Below are 26,600 nucleotides of genomic sequence, written 5' to 3' on the forward strand. Positions count from 1 at the left end.
ACTCTTGTAAGACACGTGCTGCATCATTAGATTTTAAGGTCAGGCTTTCCATTGATGTGGCAGACACTAAAACATTGGTATCATCAGCGTACAATACTGGAAGTACACCTGGTACATATTTAAACATATCTGGGAGGTCATTTATAAATAAAAGGAACAGAACTGGTCCCAGAACTGAGCCCTGGGGAACGCCCATGACAATTTTTTTCTCAGGGGACATAAAATTGGTTCCATCCCTTCTAAGGACAACACTTTGTCGCCTATCACTCAGGTAAGACTCAATCCACTTGTAGCCTGCACCTCTAATTCCAAACATTTCAAGTTTTTGCAGTAATAGACCGTGATTGACACAGTCAAAAGCTTTAGAAAAGTCAAAGGAGAGAATAAGTGATTCTAGTCTGTTATCCAGATCATCTAATATTTTATTCACAACCTGGTAAGTGGCAGTAGTAGTAGACCTTGATTTCCTAAAGCCATGTTGGGCGGTGGATAATAATTTTAGAGATTCCAAATAAGCTATGAGACGTGAATAAAATACTACCTCAAAAATCATTCTGAACTGATTCAGTAGAGAGATTGGACGATATGAATTCATCCTCTGTCGACTGCCCTTACCTTTGTACAGAGGGATGATCTTTGCTACTTTGAGTGGACCTGGAAAATGCCTAACCGTAAAGATTCATTGATCAAGAATAATAATGGGGACATGATTGCATGGAAGGAACGCTTTATTACAACCATTGGAATCTCATCAAGGCCAGCAGTAAACTTATTGCTTAGTTTCCGGATAACATTCCTTAATTCTGAATCAGAACAAGGCTGAAGAAATAAGGAATTACAAGGTGTTACTGTTCGGGAATATTTAGTATGTTGATTCAATTTGGGTAGTTGATGTGACAGAAAAAAATCATTGAGGGCAGAGGCCATTTGAAAGTTATCATCCAAAATGGTATTGTCCTGGGAGTTCAAGAGTTTAAAGTCTGACCTATTACTCTTGCTATGTTTCGATTCTTTAACAATTTTCCAAATTTCTTTAGTTTTATTTGCAGCATTATTAATTCTTTGGTTATTGTATGTCTTCTTGGCATTCTGAAGGATATACCTATAATTCTTTTTCAAGACAGTATACTCGCGTCTATCAGTGGGGTCCGTTTTACCATTGAAGTACAGAGCCATGTCTTTCATATACCTCGATAAGTTGCGAATTTCTTGCGAGACCCAAGGTTTTTTGTTGCTTGTCCTTTAATAACTTCTACTTTTTACTGGCAAGATGGGAAAGCAATAGTCGAAGTACTCTAGGTATGATGAGTAAAAAAGATTGAAGCTGTCATCAAAAGAGGACATGTGATAAATGCTAGACCAATCATGAGAATTTAGCAATTCACAGAAAGTGATAATATTTTCTTCAGAGAAGAGTCTCTTATATGAGGTTAAACTCATTTTTGAAGAACTAACTTCAATTTTGCAAAGTAATGGGAAATGATCTGATATATGAGACACAACAACTTTAGTTTCAACAGACATCGGGTCAAAATTCGTACAGATGTAATCAATGAGGGTCGCGGAAGTATGACTAACTCTTGTCGGTTCATCATTTGTGATATTCAGATAGAAAGAAGAAAGAATATCTAACAATTCCCATTTTTCTCTAAAATCTTGAAGAACATTGCAATTGAAGTCCCCAGTGATGATAAGAAAAGGATTCTCAACGTCATTATGAATTAGTTCAAGAAGTTCGGATAGTTTGTCGAGAAAAATATTGAAACTGCTGGAAGGAGAGCGATAGACGGTCACTAAATAAATTTCTCTCTTGTCAAGTTCAATTTTAGTCATGCAAGATTCAAACACTTGTTCTTCGTTCAGCCTATCATAGGGGACTTTCACAGGGATGTATCTTAAATTCCGAGATACGAGGATTAAGACGCCACCATTTTTTAGCATATATCGACTAAAAAAATCTGCTAACACGTAGCCGGGCAGATGGAAAGTGTTCACTTCGTCGGCCGAAAGCCAGTGTTCGTTAAGGCAGAGAACGTCTGGTTTATGGTCACTCACAAAAACTTCTAGATCAAGGGTCTTGTTGCGTACACATTGAATGTTAATGTGGAGTACCTTTAAATGCTGCTCTATCTCGTTGGCGCTTTTTGGCGAGGTTTGGGAAAAAATAATTCCCGAAACACACGTCTTCGTGCCAAAATTCAGCACTGAGAAGCTGGTCACCGAGTTCACTACTAACCGAGACACGAAATGAGGCAGTCTCCACGAGTGACTTTTAGCTGTTCGATCTCTATAGATGATTCGGTTATTTCTTGCTTTTGTTCCTTAATGTACTGGAGCACCGAGGCGCATGTTGTGTCAGGAGGAAGATTCCAAATGTGAATGTGTGAGCGCTTTGGGATGCCCGAGAGAGAGCAGATCTTGTTAGAAGTACCCCTAGATGGAGGAGGACGGCGATAACGTTTGTGTGTCACACGAGTAAAGCCATAGTTATTTTCTTCGGTGGCTTGGTTAACTGCGATAGTATCACTACACCTGTCTGCGGGGATAGCAGCGGCAGACTCACGTTTAAGATTGGGAGTAGGATTGTCGATACAAGTAATTCCTACACTAGGTTCACTTTTACGTGCTGAAATTCGTGTCCCCGGTCGCACATACGCAGCCGTCAGAGGTGGTTTTCTTACGAGCTGGTTGGCCTGCGAATCACCTGCCTTTGGAGCTGGATCCGATAATACGGCTTCGGCAGAAGAAACAGTTTTTATCTGCTTGAAGGCTGCTTCCTGGGAAGTTTTGTAATAAGGACATGATTTCTACTAATGAAGTGCACCAAAGGTTAAAAGCTGCTGCAACAAGGGCTGAAAGAAGAGTACAACAGTAATATAATGTTGAAGCAATACTCGATGTTAACAGCACTCTTCAATATTTTGTAACATGATGAATATGATCACTCACATTTCAGTGAAATCCAATGAAGTAGGAGGCTTGTGGTACCGTCCCTCTAACTGGCTTTTTGTCAGAACATCTACCTATCGAAATTAATACAATATAAAACACATTGATAACTCTTTTTGCTTGCTGACCAAAAATGAAATTATGCACGTCAGTCTCTTATCATGCATTATGAGATGCCACGTGAACAAGTGACCAGACTGCTTAAATCTGATAGTACATGGACACAATATTTACAAGTTGTCCCACTTTTTACATACTTTTACATTGTCTGCAAACATTAGACATATGCAATGATGAATGTATATTAGCCAAGTCATTAACAAAGATTCACAACAGAAGTGGATCAATAAGTGGGACAACAGAAAATTACTACTACCCGAGTAGCAGAAGAATATTGAAAAATGATTTAAATATTATTTCAAATTTAAAATCAAAATGGCTAGATCCGTGACTTTTTCAAGATTTTAAAATTATGTAATAGGTGTTATCTTTTAAAGTGATATCATTTTGTTGTTAACATGCATATTGATACGTACAAATGGCTTAATTTTTTGCACATATTCTTTTTTTAAATTTGACAGGAAAAGGCGAATATTATTTAAAAAGCAATTTAAAAATTATATTTTGAACACTTGAAAATATTGCTTTCAATGCCAAAAATTCGGCCACATCGCACCGCGATGTGAGGGCAAGAACACCTGCCCGCGCTGTGGCAAGGACAAGCATGACGGTGAGAAATGTTCATCGGAGCCTTACTGCGTCAACTGCGAGGGCACGCATCCATCGTACTCCCGAGATTGTCCCGTCATGAAAGATGAAAGGAGGATAATGGAAATAAAGACCCTGGAAAGAATCCCCTACTCCGAGGCACGAATGAAATACCGGTCACAGATGGCCCCAACATTTTCAAAATCGTATTCGCAAATAGTCGCAACCACCACTAAAAAAACTACATGTACCATCTCTACTCAGACTTATAATGATTTTCGCATTGAGAGCACGAAGATGCCCACACGAGAACAAAAAAAAACAGAAAAGCAAATTAATAAAGTCACAGACAGGAAAAGTCATTCTAAGGCGGTTTCCCCTAAGAAAAACCCAAAATCTACTTCTGAGGATGCTGGGAATAAGCGGGATAAAACACCCCCACCCACATCCTCTAAAGATGAACAATATGATGCCATGGAAGAAGACCTCTGTGTCTCGGACACAGAAGTGTTCCAGGCCAGGATAAAGCAGAGGAAACAGCGGTTAAAACGTTGATCCTCCGCTCACTGTGTACATACGTACATTTCCAGATTTTAACCTATTTATTTATTTATTTTAACAATTTAAACCATGAATTTTATTCTACAATGGAATATGAATGGTTTTTATAGGCACAAGGAGGAGCTGGTTGTTTTAATTAGAGACTATAACCCCGTCTGCATATGCCTGCAAGAGACGCATTTTAAGCTGACAGACAAGACCGTTTTAAAAGGTTTTAAATTTTTTAGACTTGACGACACCAGTGGTCAGCGAGCCCAGGGTGGAGTGGCAATTGCTATTCGGGAGGCCCTATACACCTCACGAGTGCAATTGGACACTCCGCTGCAGGCAATTGCAGTGACAGTACACGCACCCGAGGCAATTACTCTCTGCAACGTATATCTGCCGGAAGGTGCACCTGTGAGTCGAGTTAATTTAGAATCCCTCGTTCGTCAGTTACCTCGGCCCTATGTTTTAATGGGTGACTTCAACGCACACGACACCCTATGGGGTAGCTCAAGAACTCAGTGCAATCAAAGGGGACACATAGTCACAAATTTTATCAATGACTTTAACTTGTTTTTACTAAACACCGGTGAAAAAACTCGATTCAACAGCTTCAACGGTACCTTCTCGTGTATCGACTTAAGTATTACGACAGGTGGCCTAATGCCTAGGCTTGAGTGGTCCGTACATAAAGATTTATGCGGTAGCGACCACTACCCTATTTTAATAACTAAAGGTGGCGGTTTTATCCACCGTCCGACTCAACCAAGCAATTGGGTTGTCCGCAAGGCCAATTGGTCTCTTTTTAAAAGAAATTTTTATTTTAACCACGACGACAATGTGAATGGTGTGGGGAACATAAAAGTACTCACAGATAACATTCTAGAAGCCGCAAATTCCACCGTACCCCGTTCTAAATGCAAATCTCACAGGCCCACAGTTCCTTGGTGGAACGAGGAGTGCGCAAAAGCTATACAGGTGCGAAAGAGGGCACTCCGAATCTTTAGCAAATATCCTACGGCGACAAATCTCACCGCCTTCCGGCGCCTCAGAGCGAAAGCTCGGCAAGTGGTTAAGGAGGCCAAGAAAGCTTCGTGGGAGGAGTTTGTGTGTTCTATAAACCACAGGACTCCCATATCCAACATCTGGAGGAAGATTAAAAGCATCTCTGGCTCTAACCACAACCCTGCAATTTCATCCCTGAAGGAGACTGACCGAGTTCTGACGACACCTCCCGAAATAAGCGAGTGCTTTGGACGTCGACTTGCGGAGACGAGTCGTAACGGCAGCTACGACGAACCATTTAGAACACTGAAAGAGCAGAATGAGACGATACCTCTTACCTTTAACCCGAGAGACTCTGGCGAGGTTTACAACGACCCCTTTTCTCTGTGGGAGTTGACCTCCGCCATCCTCGAATCCCGTGACGGCTCACCAGGAATAGATAAGGTGCATAACGCTTTTCTAAGAAATCTTCCCAAAGAAGCACTCCCCCATATGCTGCGATCCCTTAACCAAATTTGGTCAGAGGGTAGTTTTCCAGACCCTTGGAGGGAGTCCATAGTCGTACCCATCCTTAAACAAGGAAAAGATGGATCGGACCCAAACAACTATAGACCGATATCTCTCACCAGCTGCGTATGCAAGGTGATGGAAAGAATGGTCAACCGTCGTCTCGTTTGGTGGTTGGAGCGGCGGAACCTTCTTTCGGATATCCAGTGCGGCTTTCGAAGGGGTAGGTCAACCTCCGACCATCTCGTCAGGACTGACAGTTTCATTCAGGAAGCATTTCTCTTGCGGCAAAACGTAATTGGCGTGTTCTTCGACTTAGAGAAAGCGTATGACCGTGTTTGGCGGTACAAAATTCTGAAGACACTTGATAAATGGGGGTTTAAAGGAAATCTACCTATTTTCATTAAAAATTTTCTGTATGCCCGAGTTTTTAAAGTTAGAATAGGTGAATATCTATCTACCTTATATCCACAAGAAAATGGAGTACCCCAGGGGTCCGTACTGAGCGTGACCCTATTTGCCATTGCGATAAACGATGTGACCGAGTGTATCCGCTCCCCAGTTATGGGCTCCTTGTTTGTTGATGACCTCGCAATTTTCTGCAGGTCATCAAAATTAACGAATGCCTCTAGGCTGATCCAGCTGACTCTGAATAAGCTCTCCGTTTGGTCTCAGAGGAATGGATTCCGTTTCTCTACTGAGAAAACGAAATGCATTCACTTTTACCGAGGACGGGGTGTACAAGCCCCACCGTCCCTATATCTCAATGGTAATGAGCTTCCTTACGTTGAGAACGCCCGATTTCTGGGTATGACATTGGACCGGCGCCTGAATTGGCGCGAACATTTCCGAGCTCTAAGAGACAAATGCTTCAAAGTTCTGAACATTTTACGGTTTCTGTCACATTCGACATGGGGCGCGGATCGTACCTCAATGCTTATGCTGTATCGAGCATTAGTACGTTCAAGGTTAGACTACGGATCGATTGTGTACTCATCCGCCCGTGAGACCTACATGAAACCGCTCTCGACGGTTCATAATACGGGACTGCGTTTAGCAACCGGTGCCTTCAGGACCTCCCCTGTCTTGAGCATTTACGCCGATACAGGAGAGCCTCCCCTAGTCAATCGCAGAGAGACGTTGATGTGCAATTATGCCACAAAAATTTTATCCGCGCCGAACCACCCCTGTTTTAACATTATTTCTCACCCACTGCTTTTAGACCTTTTTAACCGAAAGACAAGATCCACTAAACCTCTAAGTGTTCGCTTCAGAAACCTAATCGCAGAACGCAATTTTACCTTGCCCGCCACGTACCCCACTGGGTACAGCAACGTGCCGCCGTGGTTAATTCCCCGGCCAGCTTTGAGACTTGATCTTACTCGCTGCTCTAAATCTACTACTATGCCGGGAGAATACCAACAACTTTTCAAGAAATTCCGCGCCGAAAACTCAGAATCTACGTTCGTATACACTGACGGTTCGAAATCGGATACCGCCTGTGGGTGCGCTGTGGTATCCCCATATCATGGAGTCCTCAAGGCAAAATTGCATCCGTACTGTTCCATTTTTACGGCTGAGCTCACTGCCATTAGGATTGCTCTCCGATCCATTAAAAACAGTGTTGCGTCATTTATGATCTGTACAGATTCTTACAGTGCTCTCCAATCCATATCTCTTTATTCTCCTTGTCACCCCATTGTTCAGGACATACAAAGCACTCTGTTATCCCTGAGTAAAAAAGGGACCACTATAAGCTTCGCTTGGGTCCCTGGACATGTGGGCATACCAGGGAATGAGAAAGCAGACTCTGCAGCCAAAGATGCGCTCAGGTCTCCGGATACAGATTTTCAGTTAATGCCAGCGGAAGATTTAGGGAATGCCATGAGGGGTATGATTAGACAAAATTGGAAGACGCAATGGCTCGAAATCCAAAATAACAAACTTCGGGAAATAAAGCCCGTAATAACTGCGTGGCAGACCTCTATAAGAAATGTCCGCAGGGAGGAAGTGGTTTTAACACGCTTAAGAATTGGTCACTGCTTATTAACCCATTCATACCTCTTCACCGAAGAGAGAATACAGCCCCAATGCTTAAATTGCGATTGTCCACTAACAGTGCGACATATCCTGACGGACTGTGCAAGATATCGTACTGCACGGGTGAATCACAACCTCGGAGTCAACCTAGCTGAGGTACTAGGAGACACTCCCGAAAACATTTCCCGACTGATAGCATTCCTACACTCAACTCGACTTTTCAATAAAATATAAATGATACCTCTTGTAAATTATTGACACGTTAATTTCAGAACGGGCCTAATCCCCTTTATCAATACCAGTCAGTGAGTGGTGCAAAATGGCCTTAGCCGCCGACGCACCCTATAAAATAAACACTACTACTACACTTGAAAATATTTAAAAAAATATTTATATACATTGAACACTGCCTTCTCCACACTGTTGTCCCCTTATCTTTGAAAGTTTGTACCGGGAATTTTTGTATTTCAAGCAGCTGACTCTTAAGGTCGACAAGCATAAAATAAAAAAAAGCAAAACCTACCACTTTTTCAAAAAGTTCTGGATCACTTCTCGGGTAACATTCCAGTTCTTCGAACTCCTTAACAGTTTATTTTCTATGGGAAGGTCTTCTCGATGGAATGGCTTATCTGAGGTAGTGAGTTACCACCCTCCTTAGCCAGCAATGATAGCAAGCTAGCTGGCTCACCTATCTGCAGCTCCATGTTCACCAGTTTGTCTAAAAGAGGTAACAGGCTATTGATGAATTTGAGGAATATTTTCAGCTATTTAAAGGGATTATTAAGGGCACTATTACACAAATTTCCAGATTTAGTAGATTTTTCGGAGTTGTGCATATTACAGAACCCTAATATTTCCCAGTAAACTCAGTGAAGTGTCACTGCAGTGCTGATTAGCATGAAAAAGATACAATCATACAGTCAACTGAAGAACTACAACATGTTTCTCTACTCATCATTATTCATATCAATCTCTCAAGTTAAATGTCATATTAATTGCTCATACTGAGAATGGCATTAAATTTCTCTTCCACATTTCCATGGTTGCTTGTGCAGCGTCAAGTTCCATCTCTTGATGGTCGCTGCACCATGGTGAAGCCCTCTCTATGGTCAATCACCACCTCTATTTCATCGTTTTCATTGCCAATTCCGGGCAAAATCATGACTGGATACGAGTCTTGCATGTCATGAGATTCAGACTGCGTAGCAGGCTCATGGGAATCAGTGATTTTAACTGCAAATAAACAAAATTAACGTATTCAATACTCAGACCCAGAAGTCAATGTTAAAACTTTGGAAAAACCCTGAATTGAAGTAATTACTTAATCATAAAACTCATGTCTTACCATATATTGGAGGAGGTGAAATACCTCTCCCATTTGCTCTCTCCCCCATTTCTGACTCTGACGTTTCCTCTGCAATGTGCTCCTTTACCCGCTTTCTAGGTTTCTTTTTCCGGAGGACACGACCATGGGGTTTGTGGATGTCAAGAGTCACTGGTTTCGATGGCAGCATTATCAAATTGGCAGGCTTCATCATATGTATCTGGAAGAAATAATATTAAAATAGTCCATGCAATTAACCTATTTGGTTCAGATACTCAACCCTTGAACCTCATATAGTTTGTTTTCACAGAATAAAATATTTTCAGCATTTTCCCTGCCTTACTTTAAGGGAAGAAATTTATGAAATGAAATCATACCTGTTTTCGTGCCTGGCAATATTCTGCATTCATTCCTGGGCCAAGAGACATTAGGCGAAAGACAATTCATGATAGAAAATTTTTCGAAGCGACTGCTCTCCTCTTCAGGAAAGTAACAGCTGTCTTCATTCAACAAAGTATTCAAGAGGAAGGCACAGCTGCTACATCAGCATCTCCTTCATTGTTGAACTTTTTTTTAACGACCATTAAACTTTTTAATTAACGACCATTAGGTAAAAAATATATACACAGTAGTCATAGTCACAACTCATATTCACAAGGCATAATCACAGTTTTCTTCGGCTGTTAGAGCATGTAAGATCCCTCCCCCCCTCAGTGGAGCCTGGCGGAGCCCTTCTCCCATGCTCCACTTCACCGTCACCAAGTCCACCGGTCGATCAGAGCGTGATTTCATTTTCACTTAAGACCCAATTACAAAAAATGAATAAATACATGAGATACACCATCACCCAGTATGGATTAAGTATGCATTAAGTATACGAAATAAGGGACTAATACTATAAGAAATAAGTAATCACTAACCAAAGACAAGTGCAATGACCCGCGGGTAGCTCTCCTCTGAAGAGCATTTCATTGCTATCCTCTTCATATATATGCCCCTGGGCAACTCATCCGTTATGAGCATGGCAATAATTTCGTTGTGTACAATCGATCCCCCAAATCACGGCACAAATAATTCGTGGTCTGCTCATGGAGGTATTTGATCTGAAAAAGTTTCCCTCAACATAAACATTAACACGTTACAAATAATAACCCATTTAAACAATGTCAATTCAATTGACATTGAGAAGCTAATGAATGTGAATCATGAATCCTCTATAATCGGGGTAATATGCAATGCTCATCTGAAACTCTTCCAAGGCTAGAATGCTGTCCACGGCCCCGCACGGGGGGAAGAGGGTGATCTCTTCCTTTGGGGAGTCGCGCCCCCACGGACCCGAGCCCACCGGGGAGACAACCTCGTCAAAAAACCCTTCGTACGCTAGGATAGCGTCCAGACAGCATGTGACTCTGCTGTGCTGAGTAGCCGAAACATCTGGCGTCCAGATTCACCCACGTGTTTGCCGTGCGTGGAGACCCGTACAAGGGGGAGAAGGGGATCCTGGTGGGTGAGTTCTCCGGCTCCCAGCTGGGCGTCGGAAACCCGGTATGGGCCGGAGTTCAATACCCCACTTCGGCCCTGGATTCCCCGAAAAACGGGCGGCCGAGAAGAGCCCAGCTCGGTCAATCGGCTCCTGGCGGCTGGGGAGCTTGGCGGCTCCTTCCGAGCGTACGCCAGGACGGGTTAGTGCTGGAGATATGGGGGTCTCCGTAGGGCGGCCGAAGGCATGTGGGTTCGGAGGGCCCCCGCGCTGGAGGTTCTAACCCAAAAGAGACCCCCTATCGAAAGTTCCTATATCCCTTGGGTAGCCCTGGCGACCACACCGGATCTCGGTGTGGCGTCCCCAATGTGTGGCTCCGTGGTGGGTGGGGAGCCCAGGGGATGAATTTTTCTTCACGCATTCATGGAGACAATCAATCTTCCTCCAACCAAAAGATCCCGTCCGGAAACGGACGGGGGAGTAAATATAGCTTCCGCTTGCCGCAGATTTCTTGTGATGAAATGTGTAAACGAAGGGGAGACCCTTACTAAGGTGTCACCTTTCTTAATACGCAGAGTCCTTTCAGCAACAGTGACGGGTGACCTAAAATCCGCCAAAAAATTAAGAGACGGAACGCTCCTAATACAGACAACAAACGAAGCACAAAGTGAAAAATTACTCGCATTAGAGAAATTTAATAATATCCCTGTCAAGGTCCAAGTGCACCGCACCCTTAACACTTGCCGGGGTGTAATCAGCAACTATGACCTCCTCTACGTGTCCGATGATGAAATTAAGACGGAGATGGCTCCACAAGGCGTAATAGACTGTCGCCGATTAAAAATTAAAAGGAACGGCGAGCTGATAAATAGCACATCCGTAATCCTAACATACTCACGCGACACTTCCCGAAAAGGTATATGTGGGCTACGAATCTGTGTCAGTCCGACCATTCATCCCAAGTCCTATGAGATGCTTCCAATGCCAGCGTTTCGGCCACATTGCTACAAGATGCCAGGGCAAGGCCACCTGCCCACGCTGTGGCAAAGATAAACATGACGGCGATTCCTGCACCTCAGATCCATCCTGCGTCAATTGCGAGGGTACACACCCAGTGTACGCCCGTGATTGTCCAAAAATGATGGAAGAGAAGAAAATCATGGAAATCAAGACTGTGGAGAAGTTACCCTATTTTGAAGCCCGCAAAAAATTCAGAACGTTAACGGCACCTACCTTTTCAAGATCGTACGCTGCAGTAGTAGACACCTCAGTTAATAATAATAAAAACAATGTAAGCCAAGGAAACAAAAAGAACGTGAAAGAGAGCAAAGCAACGGACAACAGCAACAACCAAGCCAAACCGGATAAGGCTACTAAACCGGTAACAAAGAACATTCCGACAGGGAAAAATGACGCCGTGTTGGATTCTTCGAAGAAGAACGCCAACTCAGGCACCACCGGGACCACGCAAAACAAGCGTGGGAAGTCCCAGTCCCCCGGTCCATCTGGTAAGGCTATACATAGCCTACCAGAATCCATGGATGAAGATGATATCTCGGAGTCAGAGATAAACCGGGCGAAGGCTAAGGAGAAGAGACGCTTTAAGCGTTAAGTCTCCCTCTAGCCTAGTGATCGAGTTTTAGTTTATTTATTTAACTTATTCCCTATTTTAATGGCTTTTATCATACAGTGGAACTGTAATGGCTTTTACCGACACAGGGAGGAGCTTACTATTTTAATTCGTGATTTTAACCCTAGTTGTGTTTGTCTCCAAGAGACGCATTTTAAAGCTACAGATAAAGGAATTTAAAGGGTTTTAATGTTTTTAGACACGACGACACCAGTGGTCAAAGAGCCCATGGTGGAGTGGCAATTGCTATTCGGGAGACCCTTTACACCTCCCAATTGCACTTGACCACTCCATTTCAAGCAGTAGCGGTGACAATCCATGCTCCGGAGACTATAACGTTATGCAACGTTTACCTACCGGAGGGTGCGCCGGTCACAAGGTGCAACTTGGAGAACCTTACCCGCCAACTTCCTTAGCCCTTTATATTGCTTGGAGATTTCAACGCGCATGACGCCTTGTCATCGAGCTCTTAACTTCGGCCATCATAGAAGCTGCAAATGTAAGTGTACCGCGATCTCGAGGTAAGGCAAAACGACCACGAGTACCATGGTGGACCGATGAATGTGCCAGAGCTATCAGTATTCGTAAGAAGGCTCTTCGAATATTTAATAAATACCCCACAGCAACAAACTTGGCCTCTTTCCGCCGCCTGCGATCCAAAGCTCGTCGTGTGGTGAAAGAGGCTAAAAGGATCTCATGGATGGAATTTATTGTAAGTGTTAACTATAAAACGCCACTTGCGCAGGTATGGCGCAAGGTCAAATCCATTTTAGCTTCGGGACAGCCTAACAACGTGTCCTACTTGAAAATTGACGGCAATTCATTGACAACAGCGCCCGCCATTTCGGAAGGTTTTGGGCAGGTCCTAGCCAACACAAGCAGTGACGATAACTTCCACGGCTCCTTTCTCCACCGTAAACGCCAACACGAAGCCTCTCGCCTTTCCTTCTTAGAAGGAGATACAGATGCTCCGTACAACGACCCGTTCACCCTGTGGGAACTCACCTCCGCCATCGGAGACACCAGGAACACCTCGCCAGGGTTGGACGAGGTACATAATGCATTCCTACGTAATATTCCGGAAAAGGCATTGGACGAAGTTCTGCTCACTTTAAACCAACTTTGGGTTGATAGGGATTTTCCATCGTCATGGCGGGAGTCAATAGTGGTACCTATCCCTAAACAAGGAAAAGAAAAAGCTGACCCGAATAATTACAGACCCATTTCCCTCACAAGCTGCCTATGTAAAGTCGTGGAGAGAATGATAAATCGGAGACTCATGTGGTGGCTGGAAAAGCAAATGCTTCTCTCAAACATTCAATGTGGCTTCCGCCGAGGTCGATCCACATTAGATCACCTCGTCCGTGCAGAAAATTTTATTCAGGAATCCTTCCTCCTTCGACAGCATGTCGTAGCAGTCTTTCTCGACCTAGAAAAGGCGTATGACAGAGTCTGGCGGAGGAGAATTTTAGACAGGCTTCATGCGTGGGGTTTTAGGGGGAACTTGCCGATTTTTATTCAAAACTTTTTAACCGACCGAGTTTTTAAGGTACGAACAGGAAGGCATCTGTCACAATTTTATTCACTTGACAATGGCATACCCCAGGGCTCAGTTTTAAGCGTGACTCTCTTCGCCATTGCTATTGACGACGTAGTCGACTGTATTCAGGAACCGGTGATGGGTTCTCTATTTGTAGACGACTTGGCAATATTTTGCCGTTCGTCTAGAGTTGCAACAGCAGGACGGCAGTTGCAAATTACTCTCAACAGGCTGAACGTGTGGTCCAAGCGAAACGGATTTCGATTCTCTGCGGAGAAAACTAAGTGCCTGCATTTCCACCGTATGCGTGGGATTCATTTCCCACCAAACCTTCGCCTGGGCAATGCTTTACTCCCTTTCGTTGAGTCATATCGCTTCTTGGGGATGATATTTGACCGACGGCTAAACTGGCGTGAACACACGAAAGACTTGCGGGAGAGATGTCTGAAGATTTTAAATATTTTACGGTTTTTAACTGGAACGACTTGGGGAGCGGATCGCTCCTCAATGATTTTATTGTACCGCGCACTAGTACGCTCCAGATTAGATTACGGGTCCATAGTCTATTCGTCTGGACGTGACTCCTACCTGAAACCACTATCAACCGTACACCATGCTGGCCTGCGCTTGGCAACTGGGGCTTTCAGGACGTCACCCATCCTGAGTTTGTGTGCTGAAGCTGGTGAACCACCTCTCGAAACGCGACGGAAGTTTCTAATGTGCAACTACGCTGCAAAAATTTTAGCGACGAGAAATCACCCAGCGCATTATGTCATTTTCAAACCACGATTTTTAGAAATATTTAACCGACGACGGAAAGCCACCATACCAGTAAGCGTACGACTAAGAAACTTTTTAGACGAATGTCCGTTCAACGTTCCCGTACTATTCCCCGCTACTACTTCTAGACTACCTCCATGGGAGAAGACGAGACCGTTATGCGATACGCAACTCCACAGACGTCTCAAGAGTTCCACCTCGGCCACCGAGTTCAAGCAGCTCTTCAACGAATTCTTAGCCCTCAATCCAGAGTTAATTCCCGTGTACACGGACGGGTCGAAAACTGATTCGGCGTGTGCATGTGCCGTGGTCTCAAATCACCACGGTGTCATCAAGCGGAAGCTCAGCCCTCTGTGTGGTATTTTCACGGCTGAATTGATTGCTCTGTGGATGGCCCTTCAGGGAATCCATCAAAACGGCACACCTTATGTCATCTGCACTGACTCAATGAGCTCTCTGCAAACCATACTCCGATTCTCTCCGTCGCATCCCAATGCAAACGAAATTCATGTTGCCCTCCACTCCCTCCAAATGAGGGGTGTGAAAATCAGTTTCATGTGGATACCAGGGCATATGGGAATACGCGGAAACGAAAAGGCAGACAGAGCGGCGAAGGAGGCTCTATCCGATATAGAATGCAATACACTTCCAGTACCTGCAGGTGATCTCCAGGTAGCGTGGAAGAGAATCGTTCTAAATCAGTGGAAAGAACGCTGGTGTTCCCAAACGGGGAACAAACTCCGTAGTGTGAAACCTGACGTGTCAGAGTGGGCCTCTTCGGTCAGGAATACTCGGAGAGAGGAGGTAGTCATCACACGACTGAGGATAGGGCACTGCGCCATGACTCACTCCAATCTATTCACAGAAGAGAAAATCCCGCCCCATTGTGAGGAATGTGACTCTATAATCAGTGTGAGACATATCCTGACGGAATGTGACCTATATCGGATATTGCGATATAGGATGAACCTTGTTGGAGGACTAAACGATATGCTTCGTGACGACCCTGAACGTCTTAGTCGGGTAATAAAATTTCTGAAAACTATTGGTCTGCTGAATGAAATCTAACCTCGTTACACAATTTGTATTCATGCACTCAACTTTCTCACCTATTATTTTATATTCCGAGGAAGTAAATATCCAGATTCCTTCAGGTTCAGGTTTATGACATGATCCTCCCAAAATGAATTTTTACGAATGGAATGATGCGGTGCAAAATGACCTAAGATGTCGACGCACCCTAAAAATAACAATAACTAACTAACACATCGAACATACAGCCAATGTTAGGAGTATAGTCTGAGGTTTCAGGCGAGATGGAGTGGAAACGTGACATAATGAAAAATGAAAAAGCAGGAGCAATTTCCACAATTTTACATTCATTAATACCACCGGTTTCGCTTTTCAGCATCATCAGGTACCTGCGGTAATCAGCGGTACCTGATGATGCTGAGAAGTGAAACCGGTAGTATTATTAAGCGTAAAATTGTGGAAATTGCTCCTGCTTTTTCATTTTTTATTTTTTCACAATGTTAGGGGCCTTGAAGCTGGGTTGGCCGACGCGGAAATGGTAGTCAAAATTCTTTCCACAGTCAACTGCCCTAATGGTTATGCAATATAGTAGTCGAATTTCAACAAATAAATAAGCGCGTAAGAATTTAATAACAATGCAATATCCTATTGACCTTGTGAAAGGTATTGCGAAGTTTTAAGATCAGAACAATGTTTAAAGTGTGTGTGCAGCATCAAGTCATCCGTCACTGGGACTTGATCCGTGGGACCCCTGATTTGTTGCACGATACTTAACCCAATACACCACCGGAATGATTGGGTTCTAAGGCAGTCTAAATACCCAATATGCCGTCTGTGTACACTGATGTCCCGACGAGAGTAGATTGCATTCTACGTGAGTCGAGGTCGAAGTACACTTCGGAGAGTATGGCGTAGGACACGTAGTGGCGTAGGACAGATCTTTTGCGCCTTGTCATAATGCGACGAGCATGATTATTAAGTGTTTAAATTCTAACATTTTTATAATCTGACTACCCCTTTTATTTCAAAATTTTAACGAATGTTTAAATGCCTGTTTATGTACCTATTAAAACTTTGATTTTATAGATTGTCAGTGGTGCAAATGGCCTTAGTTGTCGAGGCAACCTAAAAACTATGAAATAAACACCCTAAACCCATGGTACTACTACTAACTACCATGATTATTTCCCCGGTATAAGGGATATATTGCTTTTAAAACTCCCGGTTGTATGAGAGCATTACGAGGGTAAAATGTTTGAAGACAAGTAGTTTCTGAATTGGCCGCTCTCAGACGCCAATGAGCTTTGCGTTAATTCTTTCCGCCACTGTATGTGTCCTCATTCCGAGCTTCAAGTGCCTCTTCTGAAAGTTGTCCCAAGGGAAGAATCGCTTCTTTTGCAATTTCACTTCCATGCAGCAGTACCTTATGCACCACGGTTGGCATATAATATCACGGATACAGTTTAACATACAGCTACAGTTCTCTGGCAGTAGTCCCCCGCACGGGGGGAAGAGGGGGTTGCGCCTTTGGGGAGTCGCGCCCCCACGGACCCGAGCCCACCGAGGAGACAAACTCGTTAAAAAACCCCGTCGCTCGCTCGGATAGTGTCCAGACAGCATGTGACTCTGCTGTGATGAGTAGCCGTAACATCTGGCGTCCAGAATCACCCACGTGTTTGCCGTGCGTGGAGACCCGTACGTGGGGGAGAAAGGGATCCTGGTGGGTGAGTTCTCCAGCACCCAGCTGGGCGTCGGAAACCCGGTATGGGCCGGAGTTCAAATCCCCACTTCGGCCCTGGATTCCCCGCAAAACGGGCGGCCGAGAAGAGCCCAGCTCGGTCAATGGGCTCCTGGCGGTTGGGGAGCTTGGCGGCTCCTTCCGAGCATACGCCAGGACGGGTTAGTGCTGGAGATATGGGGGTCTCCGTAGGGCGGCCGAAGGAGTGTGGGTTCGGAAGGCCACCGCGCTGGAGGTTCTAACCCGAAAGAGACCCCATTTCGAAGGTTCCTATATCCCTTGGGTAGCCCTGGCGACCACCCCGGATCTCGGTGTGGCGTCCCGAATGTGTGGCTCCGTGGCGGGTGGGGACCCCAGGGGATGAAGTTCTGTTTTGAGTTCATGGATAACTATTTTCTTCCTCCGACGAAAAGATCCCGTCCGGAAGTGGGCGGGGGAGAAAGTAAGTCTACCGCTTGTCGGAAATTTCTCGTTATGAGATGTGCAAATGATGGTGAGACCCTGACAAAGTTGTCTCCCTTTCTAATACGACGAGTTCTGTCGGCAGCGATACCCGGTGATTTAGAATCTGCGAAATAATTAAGGGATGGATCACTGTTAATTAAAACCAGCAACGAAACAAAGCCAAAAGCTATTGAAAATGACAAAATTTAACGAAATACCTGTTAAGGTCCAGGTGCACCAAACAACACTCAACACATGTCGGGGAGTCATCTCGCATTACGACCTGCTCTACGTCTCTGAAGATGAGATAAAGAGTGAGATGGCTTCTCAGGGTGTAATAGACTGCCGCCGTCTTAAAACAAAGAGGAACAGTGAGCTGATCAACAGCACGTCCGTCATCCTCACTTTCTGTCGTGACTAACTCCCTGACAAAGTCTATGTGGGATACGAATCTGTTTCCGTACGGCCATTCATCCCTGGTCACATGCGGTGCTTTCAATGTCAGCGTTTCGGCCACATCGCTACCATATGTGAGGGCAAGGCCACCTGCCCATGCTGTGGCAAAGAAACACCAAGGTGACGCGTGCACCTCTGAACCAACCTGTGTAAATTGCGAGGGACCACATCCGGTATACTCCCGAGATTTCCCCAAGATGAGAGAAGAGAAAAAAATAAAGGAGATAAAGACCGTGGAAAAGCTGCCATATCATGAAGCACGAAAGAAATACAGAACACTTATCGCGCCTACGTTCTCCCGTTCTTATGCTGCCGTAGTAGATAGTGAGAAAAATAATAATACAGACACGCAAGAGAAAAAGAAGGAAGAACATACGATTAAGAATACAAAACAAGCCAAGCCGGATATGGCTACCAAGCCGGCAACTAAGAAGGGCACACCGCCGGAAAAAAGCGATGCTAGTCAGGGCTCTTCAAAGAAGAACCCAACCACAACACCCACCGCGGCCACGCAAAGCAGGCGTGGAAAGTCTCAGTACCCGGGTCCATCTGGTCGCCAACCAGAGTTTTTGGAAGAAGACGAATATATTTCCGAGTTAGAAATTATCCGGGCGAAGGCTAAAGAGAGAACACGCATTAAGCGTTGACTCTCCCTCTGGCAGTTTTTAATTTATCTATTTATTTAATTTATTTTTATCAATTTTTAATGGCTTTAATTATACAGTGGAACTGTGACGGTTTTTATCGGCACAAGGAGGAGCTCGAAATTTTAATCAGAGATTTTAACCCGTTCTGTATATGTTTGCAGGAAACGCGTTTTAAGGACACGGACAAGGGATTTTTAAAACATTTAAACGATTTTAGACTGGACGATACCAGCGGCCAACGCGCCCATGGTGGAGTGGCGGTTTTTGATCGGGAGGCACTTTACACCTCCCGAATAAATCTTAACACACCATTTCAAGCGGTAGCGGTGACGGTGCACGCTCCCGAGGTGATAACGGTGTGCAACGTTCATCTGCCGGAGGGTGCACCCGTCACCCGTTTTAATCTAGAATCCCTTGTTCACCAGCTACCTCAGCCTTTTATTTTACTCGGAGATTTTAATGCTCACGATCGTCTATGGGGAAGCACCCCAGGACAGTGCAACCGCAGGGAACGTATTTTATCAAGTTTTATTAGTGGTTTTAACTTATTTTTACTCAATAATGGCGAGAGAACCCGTTTTGACTCTTATAGCGGCGATTTCTCCTCCATTGACTTGTGTATTTTATGGACTAGTTTGGTCAATGAACTCACACTCTCTGTGCATAAGGACCTTAGTGAGAGCGATCACTTTCTCCTTTTAATCAAAAGGGAGCAAAATTTTAACCCCGATTTTATTAGATCAGGCCGTTGGACTGTCCGGAAAGCCGATTGACATTGTTTTAACTCAAATTTTAACTACGTGTGGGATAAAAACAACGACTGTGTAGCAAACGTAAATCTTTTGACGTCGAGCATTATTCAAACCGCCGAAATTAGCATACCACGATCTCGAAGCATCCTTCCAAGAAATGCGGTGCCATGGTGGAATGAAACCTGCGCAAAAGCCATTAAGAAACGTAAGAAAGCTCTGCGAATTTTCAACAAGTATCCCACAGCAAATAATCTCTCCGCTTTTCGGCGACTGAGAGCGAAAGCGCGTCAGGTAATAAAGGAGTCAAAGAGGACTTCTTGGATGAATTTTGTCTCCGGTGTCAACCACAGGACTCCACTTGAACAGGTATGGCGTAAGGTGAGGAGCATATCGGGTAGCAGCCAGCATCTAGGTATATCCTTCCTAGAAGTCGAAGGAAAGGTTATCACTTCTCCAGCTGCGATAGGGAACGTATTCGGCCAATTACTCTTCGAAGTGAGCAGCGACGAATGCTATGAAGCTTCTTTTACGTCTGTACTAAGCGTCACACTCTTCGCCATTGCGATAAATGACGTTACAGAATGCGTCAGAACACCAGTGATGGGCTCCTTATTCGTGGACGACTTGGCCATTTTCTGTCGATCGTCCACAATTGCCAGTGCCGCACGGGTCATCCAGCTGACCCTTAACAGACTTCGGGAATGGTCGAATCGAAGTGGATTTCGTTTTTCCGTTGAAAAACGAAATGTGTCCACTTCCATCGTAAGCGGGCACATGTTCCTCCACCAGAACTTCGCCTGAGCGGCCGAATTCTACCTTATACGGATTCAGCCCGCTTTCTAGGTTTGATTTTTGACCGCCGCCTTAATTGGCGTGAGCACATTGAGTTTTTAAAAAACAAATGTTTGAAAGTTTTAAATATCCTGCGATATCTATGTAATTACTCGTGGGGTGCCGATCGCTCCACGATGCTTTTTTTGTATAGAGCATTGGTGCGCTCGAAATTAGACTGGATGTTTTGTCTACTCCTCTGCCCGTGAAAGCTATTTGAGACCTTTGAACACGGTTCACAATGCGGGGCTTCGATTGGCAACTGGAGCTTTCAGGACTTCTCCGGTCTTGAGTGTTAACTCAGATTCTGGGGAGCCCCCGTTGACTGTACGCCGAAACATCCTTATGTGCAACTATGTTGCTAAAATTCTAACAATGAGAGGGCACCTTAGTTTTAAATTTATTTTTAACCCACGCTTTATTAATATTTTTAACAGGCGGCCTAGGGCAACTAGACCCCTAAGTATTACTTTTAATAATTTTATCCTGGACAGTGAGTTTATACTCCTAGAAGTGTACCCCATTGGGAATTCGAAAAATGCACCTTGGCAGGTACCTTTTCCACAAATCAGCTTTGTCCTCCACAAAAATCAAAAATCTTTGACAACTGCCGCGGAATACCAGCATAGCTTCAAGGAAGTAATGCACCGACACCCCGACTTCATTGATTGACACATTGAATTATTGACACGTTAATTTCAGAACGGGCCTAATCCCCTTTATCAATTCCAGTCAGTGAGTGGTGCAAAATGGCCTTGGCCGCCGACGCACCCTATTAAAGAAAATACTACTACTACTTCATTCCTGTTTACACGGACGGATCGAAGTCGGAGCGTGCGTGCGGGTGTGCAGTGATCTCGTCTCACCATGGAACCCTCAAGGCCAAGCTCAGTCCGTTGTGTAGCGGCTATACGGCAGAACTGTTCGCCATAAAGATGGCTCTGGATGGTATTAAGTGTAGCAACGCGTCCTTTATGGTCTGCAGCGACTCCATGAGCGCCCTGCAGTCCATTTCCAGTTTTTCTCCCTGTCACCCAATCGTCGAGAAAATTCAAAATAGACTACTTTCCCTTGCTCGGAAAAAAGTGAAAATCCGTTTTCTGTGGGTTCCTGGACATGTGGGTATTGCTGGAAATGAGAAGGCCGACTCGGCCGCGAAGGCAGCCAGCCAGGACGACGTTGCTGATTCTGTGCTGGTACCATATGAAGATTTGAAGGCGACCACAAAAAAGATGCCTTAGAAAAGTGGAAAGAGACCTGGCGCTTTCTTACCGGAAATAAACTGCGCGCTATCAAGCCGGCAATCTCAGCGTGGCCCACGTCTGTCAGGAGGAATCGCAGGGAGGAGGTCGCAATCGCACGATTGAGAATTGGGCACTGCGATCTGACCCACTCGTACTTCTCCACCGAAGAGAATTCCACCCCTATGTGATGTTTGCGACTCTCCCATTACTGTGAGACATCTCCTGACAGAATGTGAGAAATACCGCTCTGTGCGCCATCGGCTGAACATCGGAGGAGACCTAGGGCACATCCTAGGAGACGACCCTGATAGTGTCAGCCGAGTGATAAAGTTTTTAATAGAGACCGGGCTAATTAACAGTGTTTAAATTCCAAACTTTTTATAATTTGACAACCCCTTTTATTTCGAAACTTTTATGAATGTTTAAATGTTTTTTTTAATGCATCTTTTAAAATTTTTGTTTTTATAGATTGTCTGTGGTGCAAATGACCTTAGTTGTCGAGGCACCCTAAACACAAATACTACTACTACTACTTCTTTTACGATCCTCAAGAAACGGCTCGAGAACGTTCCAATATACTTTAACGAGCCTAAAACGACGGCAGATTACAATATTCCATTTACCATTTGGGAGCTGAAATCTGCCATCCGTGACTCCCACGGCACGTTCCAGGACCCGACGAGATCCACAATGCCATACTCCGAAATCTATCGGAATCGGCGTTGCTGGAAGTCATTGAAACTTTAAATCAGCTCTCGGCCACTGGTGATTTCCTCCGTCCTGGCGGGAGTCCGTCATTGTTCCCATCCCAAAACATGGAAAAGACCGAGCTGATCCGAATTCTTACCGGCCGATTTCTCTCACCAGCTGCCTGTGCAAGTTAATGGAGCGAATGATGAATCGACGTCTCATTTGGTGGCTGGAGCGTCGAAAACTTCTCTCTAGCATACAATGCGGATTCAGACGGAACCGTTCCACCATGGACCACTTGGTTAGAATTGAAAATTTCATCCAAGAAGCCTTCCTTCTCCGCCAATACGTAGTAGGTGTATTCTTCGACGTAGAGAAGGCTTACGACCGGGTCTGGCGACGTAAGATTTTACGCGTATTACGCGAGTGGGGTTTTAGAGGCTGTTTGCCCATTTTTATTCAAATTTTTTTGACTAACCTTGTTTTTAAAGTGAGGACGGGACAGTTCTTTTCAAATGTTTACCCTCTTGACAACGGAGCTCCCTGGCCCGGGGGAAGAGGGGGCCGGACTGTGGCCTCATTCGGGCCAGATTAAATAAAAAGCTAGTCAAGTCAAGTCAAGGCTCCGTTTTGAGCGTGACGCTGTTCGCTATCGCAATCAGCGACATAGCTCACTGCATCCAGGAGCCAGTGATAGGGTCACTGTTTGTGGATGATCTCGCGATTTTCTGCAGATCATCCAGGGTCGTGAATGTATCGCGCATGGCGCAGCTCACCATAAAGAAACTTCACAATTGGACCCAAAATAACGGCTTCCTTTTCTCTTTGGAGAACACCAAGTTTGTTCACTTATCTCGCACTCGGGGCATCCATGTAAATCCCACGTTACACCTAGGCGGAAGAAACCTCCCATTTGTGGAATCAGTCCGTTTCCTGGGGATGACCCTCGACCACAAACTGAACTGGAAGGAGCACATTAATTCTGTTAAGGTTAACTGTTTGAAGTCTTTGAACATTTTAAAGTTTTAAAGCCACGTATCTTGGGGAGCAGACCGCACCACCTTAATTTTACTTTACCGCATAGTAGTGCGGTCGAAATTACACTACGGCTCATTCGTGTATGCGTCCGCTCGTGAGACGTATTTGAAAGCACTTAATTCAGTGTACAACGCAGGTCGGCGACTATGCACTGGGGCGTTTAGGACCAGCCCGATCCCTAGTATCTATACCGACGCAGGTGAGCCGCCTCTATGCTACCGAAGGACCTGGCTGCTTTGTAGCTACGTTTCAAAAATTTTAGCATTGCCGAGTCATTCATGTTATAATTTACTTTTTAAACCCGTTTTTATAAATGTTTTTAACCGAAGGACTAGATCAACCAGACCAGTAAGCATTCGTTTTAACGATTTCACACTACCCGAAGTGTATCCTGTTTCATTCTCGGAACACCCCCCTTGGATCACTCCCACTCCGGTGGTGAAATTTCTTTTACGATCTCGACCGAAGTCTTCCACAACTCCCTCGGAGTACCAGCGTTCGTTTGCCATGTTCCGATGGAATAACCCCAACCTTACCCCCGTTTACACTGACGGCTCGAAAGATAACTCGGCTTGTACATGTGCTTTATTCTCCCCTATCCACGGGAACATCAAAGCGAAGCTACACCCGATGTGCAGTGTTTACACGGCGGAGCTTTATGCTATAAGGACAGCTCTTGAAGCCCTAGGTGACTACGGCGGCTCGTTTGTCATATGCAATGACTCCCTGAGCTCGCTACAAGCCATCTCTGGCTTCTCACCCGTGCACCCGATCGTGCAAGAAATAAACTCCCTGCTGCTGACCCTTACGAGAAAGGGTTTTAATATCCGTTTTCTGTGGGTACCGGGACATGAGGGGATAGCTGGGAATGAGACAGCAGACGCTATGACCAACGAAGCTCTGGGTGACGAAAAGTTTGCTTTAACGCTGGTTCCCTACGAGGACGTAAGAGCATCTCTAAGAAATGCGGTATTTGAAAAATGGAGGGAGTCGTGGAGGATTCTAAATAATAACAAGCTCCGTGGCATCCAGGACATAATAGCAGCGTGGCCCTCCTCAGCTCGTAGTAATCGGAGAGAGGAAGTAGTACTTACACGATTGAGGATAGGGCACAGCCCCCTGACCCATGCGTATCTCTTTACTGAAGAGAAGGAACCTCCCCAATGTGAGGATTGTCCATTAAGTATTAGACACATTATGCTAGATTGTGTTAAGTACCGCGAAGACGAAATAATCTAGGGGGAGACCTAGAAGCCCCCTTAGGAGACCACCCTACCAACTTATATAGTACATTTCGGTTCCTCAGAGAAATAAACATTTTTAATAAAGTCTAATTGTGCACACTTTCTACGAAGACATCATATACAGTGGATCACTTTCTACATAAGTTTTTGTAATCAAATCACGCGGTAGTGGTGCAAAATGACCTAGCCGTCGACGCACCCTTGTCGTATCCTCCGCTTCCGGGTCGTTGAGGGGTCCTTGCTGGGAACGGGTCCTCATGAGTGGACTGGGAGAAGACGAGCGTAAAGTAAACACAGAAACTCCAATTGCAGTTTGACCCCGATTTATTGGTCTATTTGTAACACACAGTGGCATTACTCCATGTATGGAGTAGGTTAAAACAAACAAGAAAATACCTGAAGGGCGTCAGGCGGTGGTCAGCAGGGGCCTAGTTGGTCCTGGGTGCTGGCCTCCCGGATGGCTGCTTCTGGGGTGAGGGTCCGAGCAGCATTCTCACCACCCTCGGGTCGCTGATCCGCCGCGGCAGCCTGGTCACTGTAGCGTACGGGGTGAGCGGTAAGTCGATAGGTCGCAGCTCATACTGCGGCGGCGTCGGCGGCAGCGGGCTGAGGATCGGCCAGGGGCTGGTTCCGTTTCCCACGTGTAGTAGTCCTCGTAGCTCGGCGACTGCGTCGGTGGTCTGGCCGCGGGTGCTGTCCCCGGTGGCGGCGTCGGGCTGGAACATCCGGGTTGACTCTGCTGGCGTGCTGCTTCGTTCTGCCGGGCGGCGTTCCGGGCGAGACGGGGTTGTCTCGGCATTCGTCCTCTGTGATGTCTGAACCTGGAATGATGTACCGAGTCGCAAAAAGCGCGAGTACGGCGTAGGGGTGAGGATGTACTCTCTCCACCCCCGTAGTTGCTGAAGGTGACGACTCGAGGCTTTGCGCGCTGCGATCCGATTCCTTGTCCTCCCTCCTCCGTTCTGTCTTTTCGGGTCCCGGGGCTATCCTTATATTCGGTGCTGGGCCCTGACGCCAGCCAATGAGTGCCTGGGTAGGGGAAAAGAGAAGGTCGCTCGAAAGAAAAGGCGCGGTACTGTGACGCAGGGGGTGCGGGATCATCCATGGCGCGGCACTGTGGAGCGGGATATGTGGGAGCGGCACTGGGGTGTAGGGGGAAGGGGCATTGGGGCCACCTGGATCCACCCTGGCGCCTCCGTCCCTGGATGGACCGATGGCCAAAGTCATTTGAGGCCCCACCGGATACACGCCCCTGGCGTAAGGAGGGCCAGGCCATTCGGGGCATCGCGGGGGGCGGTGGAGGAGGTTCTGGTTGGAAGGCGGGGGCCGGGTGTTGCACTGGGGAAGACGCACGCGGGTGCGGAACATTTTGAAGCACTTCAGGTGATGGCGTCGCGGAATTTCCTCCCCTCCTCCGCCTTCTCTTGCGTCTTTTCGCACTTCCGCTCACATTCACTTGTGTCCACACTTGTTGGAGGCGCGGCGGATTGTGCCGCTCCCACTCTCCGCCGCGTCTCGCGTCGTAAATCCTGGGCGCGCCTCTACTTAAAAGTCGCAGCTGAGCGATCTCCTCAGCGGAGAGTAGAGGCGTCGGCGCGGCGGCGAAACGCACATGCTCGTCTTGCGCGCTAACACACACGCGCGGCGGTGATTGTGGGCGTGCCGTCACTTGTGGGCGTGGTCGGGGTTGGGATATTGGGGGAGGGGTGAGTGGCGATGCCGCTGGTGGCCTGGCGTCTTCCCCCGCTGCGTCGCGACGCCTCTCCGCGTACCGCCTCCGCCGATTGCGACGCTTCTTGCGGTTACGCCGTCTCCGCTCCTCCGATGATACACGAAAATGCTCCCACGAAGCGCCGCCCCTCCGATCCTCGGGCAGTGGCGCGTCGGAAATGACGCTGTATTCGTCTCGTGGGCTCGGGGGCGTGGAGGGGGGGTACGGGACGAGGGGCACGGGACACGCAAGCTCGCGACACAT

At 46.0% G+C, this 26,600-nt stretch overlaps 1 protein-coding gene and 1 long non-coding RNA gene across 3 annotated transcripts; both read right to left on the reverse strand.

The window, feature by feature from the left end:
* Window positions 1-565: 565 nt before the first annotated feature.
* Window positions 566-10,351, reverse strand: LOC124167884. Of its 2 annotated transcripts, XR_006866786.1 has the most exons (6): window positions 9,457-10,351; window positions 9,101-9,299; window positions 8,761-8,988; window positions 8,279-8,643; window positions 2,950-3,023; window positions 566-2,852 (listed from the first exon to the last, which is right to left on the reverse strand). It is a non-coding gene; the product is annotated as an uncharacterized LOC124167884 (long non-coding RNA). The 2 variants fall into 2 exon arrangements; XR_006866784.1 differs by having other exon boundaries at window positions 566-3,023.
* A 14,806-nt stretch (window positions 10,352-25,157) lies between these two features.
* On the reverse strand, window positions 25,158-26,600 carry LOC124160564 (serine/arginine repetitive matrix protein 1-like). Its single transcript, XM_046536473.1, has one exon. It carries the CDS (start codon window positions 26,598-26,600, stop codon window positions 25,158-25,160), a length of 1,443 nt encoding a protein of 480 aa, XP_046392429.1.

Source organism: Ischnura elegans, chromosome 1, assembly GCF_921293095.1.
Source record: "Ischnura elegans chromosome 1, ioIscEleg1.1, whole genome shotgun sequence".
Lineage (NCBI taxonomy): Eukaryota > Metazoa > Arthropoda > Insecta > Odonata > Coenagrionidae > Ischnura > Ischnura elegans.